Here is a 24,328-nt window from a genome sequence, read left to right on the forward strand (position 1 = left end):
TTTACATCTCTTAGAACTCCGTGTCTCTGCAGAGCCTAGGCTTTATTCATGTTCTCTAGTTGGGAGACAGTCGGACACGTCTGCACTTAGCTCTGCAGCCACTGGGTTTTTACATGAAGGTTTAACAAGCAAAGATGAGAAAAGGCCTCATATTCACGCCTCTAGGATTTAACATGGAGCCGTGCCACTGCTTTGGATTATGTTATTGGACTGTCACTGAACATTTTAAGGGATTATTTGCTTTTGAATGCTTTTATTTGTTTTGCTGTACCATCTTATTATAAACGAAAGAAGAACAACGTGTCAACCACGATGCAGCAGTGCTGCTCTGTGCGTTTACCTGGCGCTGCCGAGAAAGATGACGCAAACAAAATGGAGGGGAGGGGGGGTGCACTGTAGGGTGGAGAGAATAAAACGGAGGAAACAGCAGAGCAAATGAGCTGCAGCAGCAGAAGCTTCATCAGCAGACAGATTGGCTCTCCATAGGAACTACACTCGCAGAAACACTCGTGTTGATCTAACCTATGTCAAAGTGCAGCAGCTCTTCTATTAAAATGAAAGTTCAGACCTCTCGTCATCCCGCTTTATTAAAATTCCCGACAAAGCGCTGAATGAACCCATTTTGCCACAGGAGCCGAATTGTTGCGCTTATTATCGCCGACTTGCTGACTTGCTGTTTGACTGACATTATTCTCCCGTGTAGGCTTTATTTTTTATTGTGGGGTTGAATGATTTCCTGGAGGGAGGCGGAGCGTTGCAGTGATCCTCCTGTGGGAGCGTGAAGCCACCACCATCTGCTCGTACAGTAAACGCAGTGCCCTGTGTCCCTCTGGGCCTCATGCTCGTATTTCAGAAGTCGGGGGGGAAAACTGATTGTGCCTCGAAGCTTTCACTAAATAGCTTCTCCTGCTCAGCTGCTCTTAAGAAAAGCATCAAAGTTAAGACCGTGTGCCGCTACAGGTTTAAAAAAGCACGAATCACATCCTGCATTTATGTCAATATTTATCAGACTCTGCTCACTTTTACAACCTTTAAATATTCATGCTTCCCATATTTCTATCAACTGTCACATTGGCTAAGTAGGTGAAAGTTGTTCTCACTGAAGCTCCCATCTGTGCTTTAAGTGCCCCCGTTATAATCAGGGCCAAAAGCTCGAGATAATGGCAAAGATAAACATCCCTCCAAATGGCATGTGCAGCATTTCTATGCAGCCATTGATCGTCTGCTGTGAGACTTAATGATTTCGGCGGGTTTTTTCTGTAGCCAGGGTGGGTGGCAATCCAGTTGCCTGCAGGGGTTCTGAGTATAGGTTGTTTCATCTCTGTTTGTGGGAATAACATTGATTTGAGACGTAGGATCCTCTCGAGTCAGCATCCAGGCTGGACACCCCCCTTGGAGAGCGGGGTCCTTCAGACAATAAGGAGGCTTGGACGAAGCTCCCTCCTTCGAGTCTCGTCCCGTCCTGTCATTCCGACTCACACAGCTCACTGTGCCGCCTCGCCGTAATAAGTCTTGTCGTGCACGGCGCTCTGGCAGTAATTGATATGTAGGCAGCGCTTTTGGGTGGAGCCATTTGCATTAAATCGCGTTAACTGATATGATAATGAATGTGAAAGGCCTGATGCAAGCAGAATGACTAACTGGAGATAGATGGCTATTTGAATTATACACAATAAGTAATATATTATATCAGGTCTCAGGGGTCCAGAGCTCCGTCTGTACAGTGTGTTACCTTATTTTAGCTCAGACACAGGATAAGAGTCTGCACCACCTAGCATCTTCTTAATGCCTGACGCTATGGAAAGTGAGAAGTACTGTATGTGGAACTGTCTTTTAGAAGTGAGACCAAATAGTCTGATGTGTGAAGATGGACAGCGATATCTCCTGCTCATATCTTTGTCCTATATGTGCCAGTCTATTTAGTATGCTGTCCGTCACCAGACTGTCGATAATTAGCTTCTCAAGCTTCACCAAACTTTATTATTCTCTATTAACACATAAGAGAAGAGTATTGCCTTTTAAATGAGCTATTGCTGTATGAAAGGCATGGATGAAGAAGAGACAGGCCCCTCAAAACAAAGATGGATTAGCTGCGGTGAAGCCACTGATTTTATTTAAACTGTCACGCACAAATGAGTAGGAGAACATCAGATGCTGCCCCACCTTTAAATGAAACTTGTTTTAGTCGTTAGGAAACAGGTCAGGGAGGACGATTTGTGATAAATGGGAAGGAACAAGAGTACGGTCAGAAGGTTCTCCCCTTTCTGTACCTATTATTCATTAGCTTTAACCCAAAGCCATGCAGTGAACACTCGACTCTGATGAACCTGGTGATGATTTTCATCACGTTTCATCACGTGTTGATACAGTAACAGCACCAATCTCAGCAATCCCCCAAACGTCCCCCAGTTTTAACCAACCTGATACAGATCTCTTTTCCATAATTGAGCAGAAAAGAGACGGTTCTCCGCCGCCTCGGTTATTCAGCACATCACGACACGTTTTGACAGGTCGCTCCCGAGACGTTTCCCCTGCTCTTCGCCTTCATCCTCTCCTCCGCGCGCGGCGAACAGAGGAATTAGCCGGGCAAGGCTGGGCTTACATGGGGATCCTTCCCTGTCGCCGGAGAGTGGAGGATGATGGTGTGTCTGAGAAGATTATATGCATGAGAAACAAAGCAAGTGGACGAGCTGCAGATCGTACGTTTCTCCCGCTCTGCCTGTAAATGTCAGCCTAGACGGAGAGTTTGGGAATGAAGAGGATAGAGGTTACAGCTGCTTCTGCAGTGGGAAGTATTCATTCCGAGGAGCCTTTTGTGTTTTTATGGCATCTGTAGGATTACTGCGTTCCAATTCTTTTTCACAGTCCCAGTCATTACTGTTTTACTGCCTCCATCAAATCTCCTTAGTACCTCCTACCTTCAGAAATATTGACTGCAATTATGGACTGTGAGTGGAATAAAACTGCAACTGTCTCTCGCCATCATGATCCAAGTGCGGCCGCAGATGTCTTCCCGGGCCCCAGCTTGAAGCCTCTCAATTGCTACAGAGAGCAGAACAGCGGCGCGCAGGCGAGCCAAGCATCAGAGACGCCGGCGAAGGGGGTGTTGTGGCACCGCGGCCCCCGCCTCCTCCGTGCGGCTTGTAATCGCGGTGAAGATCCCCGGTTGTTACGGCTAATGACTGCGCGGGGTCGTCTCGCAGCATCCGCGCAAGTATTAATATCTGACAATGCAGGAGCGGGGATGATGGCGCCGCCTGGAAATTGGTGCACAAACACAGCACATGCGTTCATAATCTGGGCACAGATGCAGTCTGCAGTGTGTTCTGCATATGCAGTAATTGATTTATCTGAGGAATGAAGAAGCCGTGCTCGGTGGAACAGCTGCTTTCCACTATGTCAAGTGACGGGGATGTTGTTGTTTTGAGGCAATTCCATCAAGTAGAATTGGGAAATTCTGCATTGGTTTTAATACAACAGTACAATTATGAAGCTGCAGCTCCCACCGCTCCAGTATGTGGGCTGCTTCATTGTCACCTTACTCTAACGGGAGCGATAGGAGAAGCCGTAATCGTAACTTCAGCAGACGCTCATTGTTTAATGCGCTCCGCTCGTAAGGTTCTGCAGCGTGGAGAAAACTTGTGGGAAACACAGCGTCTGAAAGTGGTTCTCATGAGCCGGGCTTCTGCGGGGAGGCGCCGCTCCTCTCGTCTTCTGATGTGTTCTCTTTGAGGTGGCAGGGACAGTCTGCGATGCGCAGCTGGACGCCCCTCGCACGGCGGCGGCGCTCGCCCACAGACAGCTGCGGGATTTGCACATCGCTTAACCTAATTTATTTGAAGGCTCTTTGGGAGCAGATGAGTCGGCCCAGCCCATCATCACACACACACACACACACACGCACGCACGCACGCACGCACGCACGCACGCACGCACGCACACACACACACACACACACGCACGCACGCACACGCACGCACACACACGCACACACACACACACACACACACACGCACACACACACGCACACACACACACACACACACACACACGCTTTTTTCCATTTCGTCGAGTTTGCACCTGTATCTCTGCTCTTCCGTAACTTATCTCTGGCTCCTTTTTTTTCCCCCTCTCCTCAAAATAGTCCATCCCTGCCTAATTCTTTGAATTTCATTTCACACCCAGTTGTAACATGATATTGAGAATGACATGACATGGCGGTTCAGTTGCTGAGCTCTGCTTGGTGCATTATGAATGCACACACTCGCCTAAGACTGAGCCTCTGGAGAGCCAAGCTAGCGCCATCCCGACCTGTGCTCATTGCTGTAGGCCTGTATGCCTCTGGCTGTGAGGGTGTCTTGTTTTTTTTCCCACTCCAATATCTGCCGGTAAGACACTCCATGACTTACTGAGAGTACACACTGCAGTGTGTACTTGAACTTATACTTGAGCTACACAGTTGAACTTCAGGTGTTCTGCAGTGAGACAGTGTCTTATTTTACTTGTCTCTTCCACTATGTGTCATGAATAGTTATGTAACAATGCACACGCACACGCACGCACACGCACACACGGACACACGGACACACACACACACACACACACACACACACACACACACACACACACACACACACACACACACACACACACACCTGCTGCAGCATACAACCATCCAATTAGAGTCTAATCTAAGGATGCACAACAATCTCCACAACTCTCCGTCCGGCCTGTCTCATTTTAATTGAATTACGAGTGGAGCAAAATAAAGCAGATATTTCCTTAACATTTCTCAGAGCTTGATTACAGTAAAACCCGGAATGTTCAAAATTCCAGCAGCTGGGTCAGACTTGTGTTATCGCCTGCTACGATTAGAGCGCTAGATAACCAAGATTTATTAGGCAAACATCCCAGCAATTAATTAGGGAGCGGGGCCAGACTAATCCTGTTTCCATGGGCTTCAGTGGGTCGAACCTCCTTACATTACTAAGCAGCAGAGGAACACTTCAAAGACTAAGTGATGAGCGAAGGCTCAAATCAGCTCCCACGTAGAGTCTGAGCAGCACAGCATGTACTAAGTGACCTCTCCTACGACAAACATGACTAATACATAGGCCTGGTGAGTGTTGTGTATAGCGGTAAAGTGCAGCTGTAAATTGGCCCTGTTACGTTTCAAGCACGTGGAGCTTCAGCCGCTCTCAGATCAAAGGCTCGGCTCTAAAGCTGCTGGCTTTCAGGATCCACCTTCTCCTTCTTGGATTCATCTCATGGCGCCCTCTCACCCCGAGCAGCTCAGCAGGTCACAGCACCACACAGACACGCGCAGTTCCCTTTATTTGGCTTCACGCATCAGAAAGCAGGTGTTCAGGAAACCTACACGTACACAACCTGCGGTCGGACCGTGATACCGTCGCATCTCATTACGTGCTGAGTGGGGGTAAAATGATACCTGAGCATATGGTGCGAACCCTTAGGGGGATATGAACATGCTGCCATTATGACCCACGAAGGCTGAGGAGAAAGTCACAGAAATTTGTGCCAGATTTTGCTTAATGTCACAAAAAAAACTAGTGAAGACACTGTCAGCTTCATAACTCTGTCCCGTTCACAGACTTGTTTGTGTCCACAGACTGTCATCATAGTGATCATTAAGAGAAGGAATAATTATCCCCACGCCACCCAACTTAGACTCACAGGAACCTGAGTGGGACTTTCACACTTTATTTATTCATCCTCCACCTCTCACACGAGTAGAACGTTTGAAGATTAGATTAATATGCATGAAAATATGGAAAGTGATGTCTACATGACATTTGCAGGATTATGCACATATTGCTTCCTAATATGACTCTTATCTACTGAGTAGTATTAAAGATAGTTTAATCAGTGCACTACTCGGAAAAATACTGTGCCCAGAATATCTGGGAAGAGAAAACACACAGTAGCTTGAACTGTGGCGGTGCAGTGCAGCCTGCAGGTGATAAAGCAAAGAGGTACCAACTTACGTACGTGTCTGCATGCAGTACACTGTACAAAAACGTGTGCGTTCATCAGATATATTCTCTGGATGCAGAGCGGTTCAAAGCGAAGCCTTTGAGCAGCAGGTAGAGCTTTTCCCCCGTGCACCCGTTCCACCCCGTAAAACTAAGGTCTTCATGGCTTAACAAGTTATTTTGCGAGCACTGGGCCTCTTGGCTGCGTGTTCTGTGGGAGCCAGCCGGCGGATCCTTCAGTCGCTGTCCATCTGGCTCCATTGTTGATTGTAGACAGACTGGCTGATGAGTGCAGCCTGGAAGTAGCGGCAGAAATAGGGCCCTGAGCTCGCGGGAGCTCCCTTAGGCCGGGGCTTGGCAGAGCTTTTCAGAGCCGCTCTCTGAAAGCGGGCGCCGCGCTCTCGGCGGCTGCCTAATGGCCGCGCCGCCGCTCTTCTCAGTTTGGCAGTTGACAGTTTCTGATCCTTTTTAAGCAAGAGGTGCAGATAAAAGCCCTGACACAGAACGAGGAGGAGTGGAGTCAGGGATGTCTGTAAAGATTTAAAAACTCTAAGAGTTTGTGAAGGGGGGAAAAAAGAGAACGGTTCTGTGCGCTGTGATTTATTGATTATTTAAAAAGTGAGCTTTGTTCAAAACTGGAGTGCCTTTGCAGAAATGCTGGAGATGTCTTCACTGGCATTCTGTAAATGTTCCGCTTTTCAGAGTGCGTGCGTGAAACTCTCTGGCGACTCGCTGACAACAGAAAACGAATCTTCGGAATCCTGACGCTGCAGCGGGAACGCGGCGCGCAGTAAATAAGCTTGTGTTTCACTGTGCATTAAAAGTTTATCCAGGACGGCGGCGTCGGGCGCGTTCAGCTGTTACCGCATAGGAGCCCCGACGTCTCCATCTATACCTGCTCTAATTGAATGCAAAGCAAACAGAGGGAAGAGGAAAGCCACAAAACGCAATCTGTTCTTCGGAGGCTGTACTTAAATAAACAGGTAGCAAAGCAGAAGAAGAAAGAGATTACATGCGGCAAAGGGAGACGAGTCGTGGGAATATTGTTTTTTCATGTGTCTGTTTTAATCACTCCTCTTTGTATTTAGTGTGCACATCTGCGCACCGAAGTCACCGCGATGAAAACTGAGTTGCAGCTTCGCTGCCTGAGCGCCTGCCTGTCTGTTTTCTCCTCCACTCTCCTCGTCTCGTTGTCAGGACAAGGATGTCACACCACAGACAGGCACCACAAAGGGGGAAAAAAGCACTCTGCTTTCAGCCAGCAAAGGTAGTAATCGATGGGAGGTTAAACAAAAACAGCAGAAGAAAAGCGCACTTTCTGCCAAGCTTCGGAAAAACACAAACCTCTTTCATATGGAAAAAACAAAAAAAAAAAAACGGTGCGTCTGAACTGGCTCAGCATTTTGTGTTGTGTGCTAATGCGAGTCTTCAGCAGTGCGGCGTCTCCGCGGACGCTTGTTTGTGTCCACAGATTGACATCAGCACACAGGACAAGCGGCGTTTGGCTCCGACGCCGCTTTAACCCACCAGAGCAAATTCAGCATCCGTTGTTTGCATAATTAGTCGTCACAGTTGCCATAGTTTTCCATTATGTAGACACAGATACACAGCAGGTGTTTGTTTTCAAACAACGGCGTTCCTCGGCGAGTGACAAGCGCAGTCGCTGAGCGGCTTATTGTGCGTTCATTTGCATAAAACATCCCCAGAATGCTGCAGCACCAATATTGACTTCAACACTTATGCAGCGACGCATTGTTGCCGTCGCCGTCAGCCGCGATGAGGGAAGCGCCACGCGTGGGACAGATCGAATCCATGCATCCATTATCTGTGCAGCTTCAAGGGCCGATGCCGCGAGACAGGAAGCCGCTGGCGCCGTTTGAGGTCAGGTCACTCCGCACGCCTCGCGACTGTGGGAGGAAATCAACAAAGGCGCGAGCACGAGAAAAAAGCCACAGCTAATGGTTGAAATCACTCCTATTTTACCTGCGAGGTGACAGCGGTAGCCTCAGTAGCAACGTTCCACAGCAGTGAAGCAGGAACAGCGTAATTAGTTACTTTTCATTTCTGCCTTTCCTTGAAGTGAAACACTTACTGTGCACTTCGCTGGCTTTTTTTCATTCAGTTTTTCTGCCCACGCCCCAATCTCCACGTCTCTGTTCGGGGTCAAAGCCTGGTGTGTAACAAAATAAAAGGTGTAAGTGGAGCGTTCTTGGTCTTTGCAAAGCAGAACTCACAGCCGGAGCGTCCGCGCGCCCCCGGTAATGGAGGCCAGTGGAACTCTATTTGTGGCGCTCGGAGCGGCGAGAAATGAAATAAACGCATGAAGAAGTGAAAACGGCGCGTTGAGGTGCGGCGTCTCCGGGTGTAAGCCACAATGGGCACGTCAACAGTCTGCACGAGGACTGCCGCCTCAGCAGAAAGTAATTTCAATGAAAGCGCTTGACAGCGGCGCGGGCGGATTATCAGGAGCTCCGGGAACGAGGCGAACGCTTGAAACGGCTTCTGTCTCCAGCTTTTCGCAGCGGCGCTTTGGCTTCTCATTGGGGGGAAAAGCCCAACGGTGGCACCTCGCTCATCGAAGCCGCCGTCGGCCACCGCGGCGAGACGCTGAACCTGTCTTCGGTCGCCTGCGTCCATTGGTGCACGAAAAGCCCCGGTGGGCGTCCACAGACGGCCGCCGAGCAGAACACGCATCCAAATCCACACGTTCAACTTTATTTATTTGAGAATTGATTTAAACCATGAAATGAATGCACCAGCATTTACCGTCGGACCATTTGAATGGCACACATTCAGCATAGTTGTATTATTTACAGCGGTGGGTCTCCTACTGTGACGTGTGAACGTCTTCTATATGAAAGCTCATATCCAGCACTGTTCCTCCACCTGCAGGGAGCTGAGCTGACTATGGAACCCACACTCACGTCTGTCACACATGAAAAGTGGGAAACAACCTTTCTAATGAGAGCGTGTTTGTTATTGACTTGGAGGAAATGCTGAGGGAAGGAGCCGGTGGGGTTCCTGGTGCAGGCCAAGGTCAGGGCTACAGTAGCTGTCACGGTGAGCGAGATGGAACGTCTGCCCACCAAACAGCGGATTGACAGTTAATCACAAGCACATTACACCTGTGGGATGGGCTGAGCTGCCGTCTCCTGCCTCTGGCTCCAGCCTGCCTGTCATTATGATGACTCCGCGGCCTATCAGTGTCTGCCTCCCATTTATCTATCTGGCACTAGACTGTGGCCTCGTCTCGGGCCGACTCTGGCACCTGTCCATCCATCAGCCGCTAAAGTCCTCCTCCGACGCCGTGGACACCGTCTTCCTGCGCCGCGCGGCCGTTCAGCGAAGCCGAAGGAGTTGTGTGCGATGTTGTGCCGCCACGACACGAGGAGTGGCAGGCGCCGTGTCATAGTGGACGTGCTGCAGTGTACTGTACCGGGGAAGAGCCCGACCGGGTTTGTTAGGACCTAAGTGTTTGGGGAAGGAGCGCGTGGGTGGACGCCTTCACTGACTGCAGCGATGAGGACGCGGAAAGCAGCGAAGTAATTACTAAAAAGCACGCTGAAGGCCATTTACCCTGCATCTGCTGACACCTGCGTGTGTGTGTGTGTGTGTGTGTGTGTGTGTGTGTGTGTGTGTGTGTGTGTTTGTGTGAGTGTGTGCGCGCGCACGCGTGTGTGTGTGTGTGTGTGTGTGTGTGTGTGTGTTTGTGTGTGTGTGCGTGTGTGTGTGTGTGTGTGTGTGTGTGCGTATGCGTGTGTGTTTGTGTCACTGTGAGGAGCTTTAGAGCGAGAAGCAGCAGCTTGTATGTAGGGTTGTTTTGCTTGAATGGCTTATTATGTTGATCTATCACTGTTGACTGTAATATCCTGGGTTATAGCTCGCCTGCAGCCATACAATTAAATCACTGTGATGTTGAGCTTTACAAACTACAAATAACTTTCAAGTACGTGCAGTAGGACAATTACCTTTTTTTTCTCCAATTTATTAATGAATAATTCCTAAGCATGTCAGTGTTTGCCAACTGTCCTTCATTCCTTCTGGGGACAAGCTCATTAGCCTCTTGTCAAGACAGATGACCAAGCGGTGGCATGTGTTATTATGCGGCTGCGGCCTCCGTCCCAGGAAGCCTCTCATTTTACCACAGGGGCCATGTCGCCACGCTGACATGTTAATGGGATCAGTCATTGATAACAAGGAGCTAATGAAAATCTAATCAGCAAACTAGTCTGTCCCCGGATCGTCTTCTGCCCCGAACGGCAGCTGCCTGTGAGCGTCCACTGAGACCAAAATTACATCTCATTCATTTATTCACGGATTCATTTCCTTTTCTGGTAGATCATACAGGAAAGCGTTCCATTAGATTCCCAGTCAGTGGTTCTGAGGGGATCTTTAGAACCTCGAACCTGGACGCATGCAGCAGTTTTGCCGTGTCGTGATGGAGGCGGGTGTGGTACCGACCGTGGGCCTCGGGGGGAACGGTTTACGAGCCGGAACGTCGCAGTGGAACTGAATGGACACGTCCTGAGCACAGATGTGTGGACCCCCTGCGGGGATCGGGTGCAGTGCAGCAAAGCAGAGGCATGTGTGCATTGTCGCAAACCGCGATGTTGCACCTGAGTTACGTCTGAACACGCTCAGAAGTTGGTCTAGGGTGCATAGAGCTAAATGTATGCAAATAATAATTCATGAAGTCAGGGTTCGTAATCTTTACATCATGTTTCAGCATCTGCTGGGTGTGACCTCAGGGATGATACATGTTCAAGCTTCATGACTTCACTTGGCTACGAAGCCAAGTAGTTACTGAGCTGATTAACACACGAGAACTGGGAACCATTTTACTGGACTTTGTCACGGGGGGGGGGGTCTTGAGCTGAGTCATGTGACCTCAGGAGGTGACGACCGGCTGATAAAATGCTACTGCTAATGCTAATGCTACTGCTACACCTGAGCAGGATGTGAGCTTCTTCACGCTTGTCTTTTAAAAATCTGCTGTCTTGGAAACATATTGAACTAAACATAAATCTCTAATGAATGTATAGATCCCATCTTGACTCTTTCCATATCTTAATTAAAAATACTTTCCTTTTTACGATCTTAAAGTTCATTGATTACCATGCGTAATCTGCTAAAGCCTTCCGTGCTGCTCTCCGGGGCCTTATGACATGCTTGTTCTGCAGAACCCGGTGTGGTCCTGCTCTTTGGCCGTGCTCATGGTGATGCGTGGGAGTCAGGCTTATCTACAGCAGGCCTTTGACCAGGCTTCAGCACCCTGGGGCAGGTCCTTCTCCTTCCTGCCGTGTGTGCACACCCTGTGGAAGAGCAAAACGCCACGGCCTGCAGGGAGGAAGGACTTTACGCCTCGCTCCATCAGGTCCACGCTCCATCAGACGAGTGAGAGCGTGGCTGCGAGCCCTTCTGTGTAGTTTGACTTGTAAACGCTGTGGAGCAGAGAACCTCGGCCGCGACAACTGTCCTGCAAATCGCGCCTTGGACCACAGAGAGAAACCTCACTGCCGCTTCATCACTGTCCCCACTGCTCCGCTTCGAGTGGCTCTTGTGCATTTTAGGAGCTCAGAATACATTAAAAGATAAATGCGGAATTATCATAATCAGCTGCATTTCTGGCAGATAAGGCTAAACTAATCTGCTTTAGCAAGTTGCTAATTTCCATCATACGGCCGTGATTTGGGTGATTGTGTGAGGGATTTCTTTTAGGACTCGAGCAAGAACCACCTCTGTCTGTCTGGCTTTGGATCAGATGCGGCGCGTGAGACGGGCGCACACGCGTGATCAGGAAGTGTTTGTGCTAATCCTGAGAGATTTCTCTGTTGCTTTGGTTTGGAATTAGGAATAAGCAGCCTGATTCGTCCTTATTAGGGTTTATATGGGGTTTAGGCAACAGAGTGGATGGTTGACCATGCCTGCAGTGCCTGTACTGAACTACCAACACAACTGGTGTAAGAGCACATTTAATTTATAGGGTGTAATATTTAATTATACTGAAAGCATTTTAGTGACAAATCCTGTTTTCCATGGTGTCAATCTGGTGTCAGAGATGAAGCACATTCCAGTCTATTACTAAGTTTAGTGCTAGTAAATGGGATGTTTTACAGAAGTTGTGATCACAATGACCTTTTTCCTCCCACCGAACAGTCACAAAATGGCCGTGAATGGCTGCATTTCATAGAAGCGGCGCGAGGAGACGAGTCAACGGAGGCGAGCACGGACGCGGACATCTTCCCTCTGTCCTTTACTTCCTCATGCGCCTCTTTCTCCTGGGCAAATCTGGCAGTTGATCCTGAACTGCCTGAAGGACAACTCAAAAGGTCAGCGCGAGCAGACTGCTGAGAAAACGCGCCCCCCCTCCTCCCCCCTCGGAAGGACGACAACACCACTTCCTCACGCGGCCTTATCTCTCTCAGATGCTGGGAGGCAGAGGCTACTTTGACAATAGCAGCGCTTGTATTTCATTTATTTCCTGCTGGAGCATCAGCCCTGAGCCGGCCCCCTACTCTCTCCGCTAGCGCACCGTGCGCCGGGCTGTCCCCAGAGGCCCGGGTAATGGTCCACTGGTCCTCTACTTGAGGCGATAAAGACCTGCAGAGAAGCCCGTCACAGCCCTCGCTCGGAATGAGAGGATAAGATAAAGTGGAGGAGGCAGGAATTGAGGATGAGTTGTTGAGGGTGTAGACAAAGGAGAAAACACTGTAAAAAGGTTAAGAGTGCCCCGTGGCGCCGTGCAGCTTAATCCAATACTTTCCCTTCTGTCACCTTTTGGTCTGGTTTTGCATTTTAAATGAGGCTTTCGGGAGCGCTGAAGTCATAACATGAGCACACGGGGTGCAGATGAATGAGGATGCTGTTAAATCCTCCAAACAGGATAGACCGCGCGGCGACGAGCAATGATAAGCTGATCAAGCGAATACTGCCCCATTATTAACATTTAGAAAAGGAATGATAAAGGAGATGTCATTTGAAATTGATCTTTAGTCGAGGAAAATACCACAGCCAGAGGGGCGGGTTGTTGGAAAGAACAGCAAATGTCAATACCCAGCGTTCACGGCTTTGTATATATCTTAAAGTCGCGGAGGAGAGGAGAGGCTTGATGGATGACGGCGGCGATAATGAAAAATGATACGAATGGGCGAGAGCGAGTATGACAGAGGCGGAGCCGGGAATGATAGAACGAGTCGGGGGGAGGATGAAAATGAGATTAGGCTCCACGCGCCAGGTAGTGTGTCGGCCCCGGGAGTGGAAAACCTGTCAGTGCCTCGCGTCCCCGAGCAGAACCAGCGCCCGTCCATCCGGCGGCGCCGGCAAAACCAGCGCCGGCGCCGTCCACGGGACGCCCAGTCCGCCACGGCGCGACACGCGTGGGAGCAGAGGTATAAATAAGGAGGCTGTGGGCGTCAAGTGGAGTCAGCGTCCTCGCCGTCGCTGTAAGTCAGTTAAGTCCGTGTGATTATCGTGGCTGCGTCTCTGTGTGAGATCTTCCATTAGGCAGAGAGCTCGTCCATCCTCACGACGGGCTTCCTTTTATCAAAGCCTCCGTCTGGGTTTTTATGGAACTCCGGGGCCTAAATTACGCAGCGAGCCGGGCGGAGAAGCGCACAACTTCGTTTTCAGCCTGTAAAGTGCTGAGTAATAAACACATTAATGTCTGCTGCTGCTGCTGGTGATCACGCGTGTGAGGCTCTCTCTGTGGGGCGAAGCGCCGCAGCACCACAGCGCTAATGTGCCTCCAGGCCGTGAGGTGGAGCTCCGTCGCTCCCAGGTCCAGGCGCTTATTGACTTATTCATTCGTGCTGAAGGTTATTGCAAACAGCGTAGAATAAACAGCTGGGGGCCACGGGGCCACGGGGAATCCAGCGTGGCAGAACCAGGGGACCCGGTGAAGAGAGACCGAGACTCGGCCACGGCTCAGACTCAAACACAGCCCGCTTTGATCAGACCTCCGTTCACGGTTTTGCGTGTGTTGGAGATCACGGCGACTCCGGCCTCGGATGTCAGCGGAACAAAGGTTCGCTGAGAGAGAGAGGCTGGGAAGACCTGATGTAGGAGGGGAAATAATAATGAGAAATGTGCTTTGGCCTCCTGCTCTGCTTTCATGTAGCTCTCCCTGATTTTTTTTATCATTTCCCACAATAATAAGTCTACATCTTATTTGCACTTATCCTTTTTTTTTTGTCCCCTAGCGTTTTTTCTATGGCGCCACCTCAGCTTACGTGCATCGAGGCACAGCATCAAACCACCTCCTGTTTGTCAGTCTCCTTCTCCTGCTTTGCCCACAGTGTCTTGACACACGCAGCGTCACCTGAAGCCTGAGGCCAGGTCGTTGTCCTGCGGGGCTCCCAATGAATTATGGCGTGCTGGATCACTCATAATCTTGTTATGGATGTTTGTTTGCCCTTGGGAGGGGCATCAATACATGGACGGGGCTTTATCAGATTTCACAGAGCACAGAGTGTCATTTATTAAAGCTGATGTTTATGTGTTGTTGGGCAAACACGATTTATGTATATTTATCTTATAATAAAAAATATCAGAAGAGTAAAATGTGAAAATATAAATATTATGAACAATATAAATATGTAATATACATTTTTAATCATTAAATGAGGTCAGAGATAGATTCAGTTGAATTTAACATAAAAGCTGAAAACTGAGCAGAAACTGATGAATTTTGCAGGATCATGGCGTCGGTCTGAATAAAAGCGTAGTCTGGGTTTCACGGCGATGCTGTATGATGTAATTACTCTGACTAATGAGGGCGAGTTAAAAGAACACAGTGTGCGCTCAAGTGCCACTGAGCCGACGTTCAGACATCTCCCGCTAAACAAACCTGGACCGGCCTGAAGGTTACGCTGGTGAAAAACCAGGCTCATGGCTTCGAGCTGGAGCTGCATTTCACACAAACGCAGGGCTTTCAGCGAGCGGCAGGACGGCGCCATTAGGTTGTGTAGGCAGCAGCAGTTGCTTTGACCTCGTCTATACTTTCCAATAATGGCTTGATGAAAGCTAAGAAGTTCTTCTGAAGCTGCCGTTCACTGTGTTCCCATCGTAACCTACAGTGCAGATAAATGGACTGGCCTCAAGTTTAATTTCGTGCAGTCCATCAGGGAAGCGCATTTTCGTGTGTTGGGCCACTTCGCAGGTGATTATTGGACAACGTCAAGGTCGCCCTTCGTTTGCTCTTTTATAGGAACCTGTGTTTTTCTCGTATGATGCTAAAAGACTCAAAATACTTCCAAATGGTTGGAACAGCAGTTCAATCAAAGCACAACAACGTTCTTTTACCTGCTCAGAAGTAATAAAAAGGAAAATCTGTGGTTTGGTACAGTAATTTGCGTGAACTATTGAATTTCTCTGACATTTAAGCATTTTCAACTTTAATCACAGGTTACAAGTTTCATTCTGCATTTCTGGATGCAGTGACAGACAAAGTTACTTACTCAGCAATTAGGTTCTTCTTGACTGTTGCATTGATATACAGAAAAAAAAATCTGCTTACAGATACAAAATTCAAGTTCTTTTGTGAAGTCGTCACATTAAAGCAAACTGTCAAGTGCACAGCATCACTGCGCATCCAAGACTTCAGTTTGATTTGTCACAATATTTAATTCATGAACATTTGATGCACCTCGTGGACAGTGAATGCAGCACGCTACTTTGATAGACTTCAAACGACTCCGGCTTCGAATCTCCTACAGTAGTTTTCCTGTAACGAGCTCGCGCGTCCTCGTGTGCTGCAACCTTACAGTGAGCTGTCGACACCCAGGTGATATGAATGCGTGCATGTAAGGCAGCAGGGAGGAGGCTGCGGGAGAGGAGCGGGACTCTGAAAGGTCTAATTAAGCAAACCCACAAACCCAGAGGAGCCCGCTGAGACGCGCAGCCAGGCCAAGACACAAATAAGAGGCTGTTGACAGTGGGCTGAAAGGCAATGGGGCTTTGAAACAAAGGCCACACTCTGGCCTCAAGATAATGACCAGGCCTCTCCTCAGTTTAACTTTCTTTATAGCTTGTGGTTAAGTGCTGTGAATCTCAATCTCATTATGGAAAGCATCAGCCTGTGAATTCAGGCATTTTGTCTCGTTCACACTTGAAGAGATAATTAGTGTTTTTGCAGCCGCTGGTCGGTGCTGGTGAGGATCCAGACGAGTCCATCGGGTCAAAGCGAGACACAAGTCTTTTGTGGGCCTGAGTTCTCTATTTAAAGCCTCTAGTGCTTAGCTTGCGGTGAGCTGCCGGGACGTGTCCGCGCGTGGAGGCGCAGACCTGCACGCGTGCGTGGCGACTCGCCGTTCACGTGCTCCCACGTCGGAGCGGAGAATAGATGTCTCGGGGACACCTGGCGCCGAGGCTGTGACTGTCTGGTCTCCCGGGCTCGTTTCTGACTGGGAACAGAAAGACCTTGGAGCACAGAGACAACAGGCTTGATTATGTGAGTACACAGGAAGGTCTCCCAACATTGTAGTGCTAATCACGTTAGCGGGCACCGACTCAAGGCAGGACAGATGCTAGGCAAAGGGCAATGGGGTTATGTTATCCTGATTAGACGCAGCTTTGGAGGGTGGGGGGTGGGGGGGGGTCTTTTTCCTACCTCTGCATCACCTTGCAGAGGGAAAACCGCCTCCTTCTCTCATTCTGCGTCTGGAAGCCGGCGCTTTTCTTTCCTCTTATCACCCACCTACACGCGGAGCACGGAGCTGCTGGAGAATACTTTCATTCTCATTCTTTGGGATTCACCCTGCTAAAAGTGGTTGAAAGCTTTCATGACATGTTTGCCTTGGTTCTTATGAGTCTACTTAGCACAAATCCCTCAGCGGTGTGGTTCAAAGCTTCACGTCACCTGAAGATTGTAACGATTAGACAAACGCCATGCACACAATGCTGCTTATTCGGCAAAATTAAAACATTTTAACTGCAGTGATGAATGATTATTCTTCAAGTAATTAAATTACACGTTCCCTTAGTGAAGTTTAACTTCACTTATTCAGAATCAGTTTAACCACCTACTGTAATATTGTGTCAAGAGTGCCGCGATCACAGAGTTATTTAATTGCTTTATTCTGAAAACAATCATCACACGTGATACGGTGAATATGAGCGCTGAAGAGTAAAAGCTGTGTGTTTCAGGAATAACTGCCTCCTTCTGCTTCTCCCCAGGCTCCTACATGCTGGTGAACTCCTCCCAGCATGCCGTGGGCCACCGCGCCCAGCTGCTGCTGCAGACGCTGAGCGAGAACGACACGCACTGCGTCCAGTTCAGCTACTTCCTGTACAGCCGCGACGGCCACAGCCCGGGGGCCCTGCGGGCGTACGTGCGGGTCAACGGCGGCCCGCTCGGCAGCCCCGTGTGGAACGCGTCCGGCTCGCATGCCAAGCAGTGGCACCAGGTGGAGCTGGCCGTCAGCACCTTCTGGCCCAACGAATACCAGGTACCGGCTCATCGTTCTTAGCTGGGGGTTGATACTGTACTCGAGGGCCCTCGCGGGTGCGTCTGCTGTGTAGAGCTCACCTGCTGCGTCTGCCTAAAGCAGATGGCGCCTGCAGGACGGTCAGGTGAGCTGTAGGGGTGTCCGTCCGTTAATCCAATTTCTGTTTTTTTCAGCAAACTCTGCAGAGCTGTCAAAAGGCAATTAAGTTGAGCAGTGTGTGTTTCATCAACTGTCAGTCGCTGCTAACAGCGTTACATTCGGCTCTGCAGGATGTGACCTTCACTACTGTATGTAAATAATGCAGTCTGCTGAACAGAGACCAGATGTAGGGCGACACCGTTCCACCAGCATCAACCAGGGTTGAATCGGGCCGAACAGAAAAACCTCCCACACACCTCAGGGACGGCTCAACAAGCATCCACTGCTCCTCCTGAGAACAATATTCGAACATGCTTTCCCCCCCGTGGCGTCTTTGCTACTATGTACAGTACGACTGCCTTGAGGGCCCAAAAAGACGTTTTGGGAAATATTTACCTCTTCCCATCACCATGCCTGCTTGTTAAGTAAGAAGTCAGCATTAAGAACATGGAAATAGAAAGAAGCGGTCAGCACGAAGGCGAAACAATCCAGTTCCTTGTTACAAATAATGAAGTGCAAAAACAACATGGTGTGTAGTTTGGCAGAGGGAAATTTGCTGGACTATTCTTGGCTGGACGCTGTAATTTCCTGGAGTGTGAGGTTGCCAGGCAGCAGTTCTATGGATTGAACATACGAGGAGCATCATGGTAGTGGGTTGGAATTACAGGTGTTTTTTTAAGCAAACAAGCTACTTTCACTTTTGTTCCACTAAAGCTAAAAACATGCTGTAAATGCAAATATTCCCTTTAAACGCAAACAAACGAATCCTCGTCGTGTGGTGGAATTATTTAAACTGCATATATTGTTCCTTAACCAAACCACTGCATGAAACCCGGAGAAAGAAATATTCTGTTAGACCTGCGAGACGACTGAAGCCGCGACTAATCAGTGCCACTGCCAGTCAGCGTCGCTCATAAACAGGCCAGCGACGACTTCTGTTCATTTACAGCAAATAATGAGGTCTTTGCTGGCAGAGTCGTTACTTTTACAACACCCCCCATTATTAATAGTGATAGTACTGTCGCTGCTGCTCTCGTGCTGGAAGTGTAACAGTGACGGACGCCTGTAAAAATAGCCGAATGTCTCGCTAAAGAGCCCATCGCCGCTGATGGACGCGTCACAGGCCCCCAAAACGCAGCTCAGCACAGAGAGAGAGAGGGAGAGAGAGAGAGAGAGAGAGGGGCGCTGTAAAAACACATGAACCCCCGCCAGCGCCTCCGTGACGCTTTCATGTACGTATCATCCAGTAAACAGTGGTGGCTCATACTGCAGGTGAGTCATACAGTATGTGCGCTGAGGCTGCCTGTGTGGAGTAGAGGCTTATGAGGAGGAGACGGCTCCAAAGACAGGACATCACACTCACAAACACACTAACAAACACACTCACAAACACACTCACAAACAGACTCCCAGACACACTGCTGTGGATTGGATTTGATTAGGGTTTGCTAATATTGTGGGACACACAATAGAACAATATGCAAAATAAGCCTGTTTGAGCCATTCTCTGCCTTTCACGTTTCAAACTTTAATTTGAACTTTAATTAAACTGACCCTAAACTTCCCGGCGCAAAGCCGCCGTAGGAAGTGGCCTCAGCGGAGGAAATCCCAGCGGCGAGGTGACGAGCTGAACGCTTGACTTAATAGCATTTTGAGGTGAACGCGGGTAAACACGAACAGTAGCAATTCTATCCGAGACTCTTCACAATAAAAGCACAGGCAGCTGCCGCTTTTGTTACTGGGGCTGCACCAGATCAGTGTCAGTCTAATGAATCAGTTTGGGTTTTATGTGACAGGCACGCAGATTTACGCTGTTTTGAAACTGGCAAAAGGCTCCTTCTGTTAATGATCCAGTAGCTTCGTATCAGCGGCTGTGAGTAAAATGAATCCCAGGAAAATACACGTTTTTTTAGAAGGTTCACAAATCTGCAGGGTTTTTTCCCACCTTATTAGATTTCAGGCCATTATTAGAGCTTGTATTTCCCCGCCTGCAGCACAGGGATACAAAATGTCAGCGTAGCCTTTTGCACCGCGCAGATACAGATGTGAGCTTGCTCTCCAGGCTGCTCCTTTTACGATTTTGGGTGTAATGAAATACCTTGTTTACAGCAGTCGCAGCCGCGGTTAGCGCCACGAAAATGTCATTGTGGGATCTAATTAAAAACAGTCAGGGCAATTCTCTGATAATCACCAAAACTGAGAGGATTAATATGATTTGAACACTAATCATTCCCATCTGGTTTCTCCACCTGCCGGAGAGTTATTATTGGTTTTTTAACTTTTTTATCTTTCACGCAGCCTTGCTTTACTTCTCTTAGCTCATTCATGTTCTTGGATCAGGCCAACCTCAACATTATCATCAGGGGCGACAAGCATTACAGAAATGTCACCTCCTCCTCTTAGACTTGTGAAATTGGGATTTGGAGTTCGATGGATTATGAGGTGGAAATCATCACAGAGCAAGATCACCTTCAGATGTCTGACGATGGCGTCTACGTCTGGTGCGCGTTGCCGTATTTCTCTCTCCTCCTCATTGGTAGACGTGTTTGCAATAGCTGGAGAACCTTGTTATCAAATATTAAAGATGTTATCCAGCCTCCCAAGACTGCCAACTAGAGCCGGAGACATGTCCTCCTCCCCTCTTTACCATCACTTGCTCTCTTCTCTCTTTTCAACTCCTTCCAAATGTCAGAATCTTCTTCAAACTTGCCTTTTTTGTCCTGCATTACCTTTTTCTATTTCCTCCTGTTGATATTGGGTATTTTATTTATAGCCTCTTTCACCACATCCCCACCTGTTGCAGCTGTTGCTTTAAGGTTGGAAGTTGGGTTTTTCTCTTTGATAGAATATTCGCATGTCACAAGTGCAGGAGAGAGAGCAGCTGTTCATTCTGCCCGTGCTGCTTGTGTCTCAGTATTAAATGCTTTTACACCGACATCAGTTGATTTTCCTGCTTGGTTTGTTTTGTGCGGCTTGAACACTGTAATCGCACCAAAACACACCAAGGGCAAAAAGTGGTGGTCTGCAGGCTTTAGCTCATTTTCTCTCTTGGTGCTTGTCTTGTTTCGTCTGGTGAGGACAGAAATAACAACTCTGACACGCTGCACAGAGGATGGTTTCCATCTAAAATCATTGTAATTTCTCTCAATTGCGCACACAAAACATGCTGCCAGATAATTCACGGACAAATGTGGAGCGGTGAGCAGGTGCAGCGCCCGTCTCTTATACCGTGACACCACGACCACCATGTGCTCAGATGGTGTAAAGTGGTGGGTTTTAGGACACTGGGAATTTTCTCTGTGCAAAAAGAGACCAGGCGTGAAGTTAGGCCCACTCTATTCAGGTTCACATTTCAAAATATTGCTGCCTATGAAGAAGAACTGGGAACCAAGTCGTTACCAGGCTAAATATAAAACTACAGTAGTGCCAAGCAATGGTTCATTTATTGTCAAGTAAGTTGGCTTAGCATAAATATTGCATGCATTAAAGCAGATGGCCTGAATCCCACCAAAGGTACAACAGCCTGGCAGCATATTCAAGTTCCCCTAATTAGCGTGACTGCCATCTGATTAATCGGTTTAGAGTAAAAGTGTAAAGCGATGCGTTCGGGGCATTATGAGATGGGCGATTAGCCTCCTTTTCCGTGCGCAGTGATCTCCCAGCGTCATCAAGCAGCGAGTATTGGAATGTTAATTAGTGATCTTTGAAGGGTTGGTGCTGACTATTCAAACCTCTGGGTAGAACCATTCCAGCTGTTTTCCCCAACCTCTGCTCCTTCATGCTAAGTTACTAGACGAACTGAGCTAGATGTGTTACTCTTCTCAGCGGTGTGTGACGTCTGTTCTCCATCCGGCTGCAGCCTGAACCAGACCTGCCCTTTTCTCCTGGCGCGTCGTGTTCTCGTATTAAAGTAATTTCTAAAAGCAAACAAAAAAGAGCAACGCCGCACGAGGGAGGCACATCAAAGGCTTGTAAACGAGAATCCTAAAGTCTCAGCTTTGTCTGATGATATCTCCTGTTTTCCCCGCAGCAGCTTCCTCAGAGTCCTTCAAGCTGAGCATGACTGTGGAAAACATTCAGCACCATATTCTCAGACACAGACTGTTATCCTTTGGCATTTTCCACCTGAGCAGATTTACTTCAGCACGTAACCTTTTGTCTGTGAATATTTACAGGGGGGTATTTATCTATGACTGCATCTAATGGTGAGTAAAAGCCCTCTGTATCTAATGGCGGCTCCAGACCGGAGTGGAAGAGGCGAAAGCTGGTTTATAGGCCCAGATAAATCTCGTGATTTGTATACATTACAACTGCTTCTAAAAGCCAATATCACAGAGTAATATAATATGTTCTACTAATGTGCATTTTATATCAGCCATAAATCACTTTATGTCAAACCTTCATTCATTTATTTTTTATCTAAAAGATAAGATCTGCATTCATCTTGTTAAAACAAGTAACCAAGTCATTAGAATAAAGCAAAGTGTCCTTCAGTAAAAATTTGGGGAGGTTGTTTATTGAAACAAATGACTTCCTCTTAATAACCTGCTATTCTAATGGCTAAGGCGACTGAGGATTAACTAGCAATCAATCTCTTATTGAGTGGTTTAGCTCAGCAGAGAGTAATAACACCTTCAATTAGACTTTGAAGACAAGTTTGTGTCTTCCTTGTATGCCATTAGGCCTAATCAGTGTTTTGTGGCTAATGTTAATGCTATTCAGTGGCAGGGCTCATTCAGGTTAACACACTGAAGCGTATCGCACTAAATATTGTATGTTTATGCAGATGCACAGACAAAGGCGACAGAAAGGGGATTGATTATGCAGGCGTTGGAGGAAGCCGAGCTGAACGCGTGGAAAGCGGCAATGGAAGCATCACGTGTTGTAGGAGGCGTCTTCCAGCTCAGGGTCCAGCAGCCTCCCACAGCAAAATTTACTCTGGCAGAAGGAGATTAGCCGCAGCCTGCTAAAGACAGAGCAGGGTCACAGTGCAGCGCTGAGACCCAGCAGCCAGGACCTTTCCCTCCGGTTTGCCTTTCACCCCCGCTCTCCACACACGTGGTCTCCTTCTGGACTTTCGGAGCTGACCTCAGTCTCCTCACATCCCATCTCAGCGTGTCCGTGGAGGCGCCCGGGCGGCTTTCACACCAATTGTGGCTGCTGTCATGTCCTCCCTTCCCAGTCCAGGGAGGCGGCGCCGTCTCTGTCCTGCTGACTGTGGGAGGCCAGAGGTCCTGAAGATGCTGTTGTGGCTTTCTGTTCCGATGTGCAGACACAAGTGAATCTGCCTGTCATAGCTCTGGATAGAAGTCTGGATATCATGCACCACAGGTTAAGGGGTTGCCTCAAGATGTTAAGCTGGTTTTGTACTGTTGTTTTGTTATTAATACAAATCTATTGCTTGGTAAAAAAACTAATTTGCAGCAAATTTACAGTACAGTAAGACAAGTATATTCACATCTCATCTAGAGACAGCTGAATCTATTTGCTGCTGATGTAGGTTTTGTATCATTATTAATCTTATTGTGTTATGTACACACTGTACATTACAAACATATATACTGCAATTTAGTCAGTATCATGACTTTATCTGTCTGTGAGCTGTCAGTCAGATCAGATTGACTCCACTCTGCTGCCTCTGCCTGGACCAGGATGTTTGTTTGTCTGTTTGTGTTTTTGGAACAGTACAGTATTTTCCCACACGTGCTTCGTAAGATGCAGCAGCGGCAGCAACCCGAAGGATGTGGGATAATTTGTGCGTAGCGGCCTCAGTAAAAATCAAGAGCCAGTGATAGGAACCGTGTCATAACGCTTCGGTCGGAGGCTTATGATGAGCAATAAGTCAGAGCTGTCCTTCGATCAGGCTTGGACGCCGGCGACCGTCCTTGCCGCCGCGAGAACAAACATCGCCCCCGTGTCTCATAAGTCTCCCACCATTCCAGAGGACGGTGATTTGATATTGATTAGGTTTCATTAGAAGCCTCTGCTCGTCCAACTTATTGTTCCATAGGATGCAAAGGGAGCCCGTCCTCCCTTGGGTCCCGTGGCCCTGTCCGAGCTGTATTATCTGCCGTTATGGCTTCACAGCAGCCTGCATCCTAAGTGTAAAATGGGGCTCATGACTCAGGCGCCACATTGTGTGCCTCACGCTAAAGCTATTATTCCTCTCGGCCCCGCGGACTGAGGCAAAGTAGATCCATCTCTCTATTTATATGGGTCTATCCTCCCCCCCATTTCTCTCATTGTCTGGCTTTTTGTTTTGGGTCAGCAGATGTGAAACGATGCAGTGATGGGCCTGTTTGTAATTAATGCGCCTGTCACCGAAAGGGAAAAGAGCGCAACGGAATCCGCACAGACCTCAGTGTTCCTTGTGAAATTGCTCTCGCACTTGAGCTTGGAGAGCGTTTGGTTAGTCACGAGTGTATAGTTTTATCCGCCGCGCTCATGAATTAATCCTCTTCATGTGTTCACCCCCCCCCCCCCCCCTTCCGTTCGCTTTCACAGGTTCTGATTGAGGCGACTGTTTCCAGGGAGCGGCAAGGCTACATTGCTATAGATGACATCATGGTGCTCAACTACCCCTGCTGTAAGTGCCACTTGTGACAATGGATAGCAATTACACACGATGCTGGAGGGAATAAAGGTGCAGTGTTTTTTTCCAAATGGCGTGAAACATAACTAGGGGAGGAGGAGAGTAATGATTGATTGACCTTTTCTATTAGTGTCGCAGGTTGTCCTCAGGCGTCCTGCGAC

The 24,328-nt window shown here is 48.4% G+C and overlaps 1 protein-coding gene across 4 annotated transcripts in view; it reads left to right on the forward strand.

The window, feature by feature from the left end:
- ptprub (protein tyrosine phosphatase receptor type Ub) overlaps window positions 1-24,328 on the forward strand; it is a 115,229-nt gene that overhangs the window by 41,118 nt on the left and 49,783 nt on the right. For all 4 annotated transcript variants that reach the window (XM_029128034.3, XM_029128035.3, XM_029128036.3 and 1 more), the window contains exons 3-4: window positions 17,166-17,437; window positions 24,080-24,161. In XM_029128034.3, the coding sequence (XP_028983867.1) occupies window positions 17,166-17,437; window positions 24,080-24,161 (354 nt within the window). The remainder of the gene's footprint in view (window positions 1-17,165; window positions 17,438-24,079; window positions 24,162-24,328) is intronic.

The sequence above is a fragment of the Betta splendens genome, chromosome 16, assembly GCF_900634795.4.
Source record: "Betta splendens chromosome 16, fBetSpl5.4, whole genome shotgun sequence".
NCBI classification, from domain to species: Eukaryota; Metazoa; Chordata; class Actinopteri; order Anabantiformes; family Osphronemidae; genus Betta; species Betta splendens.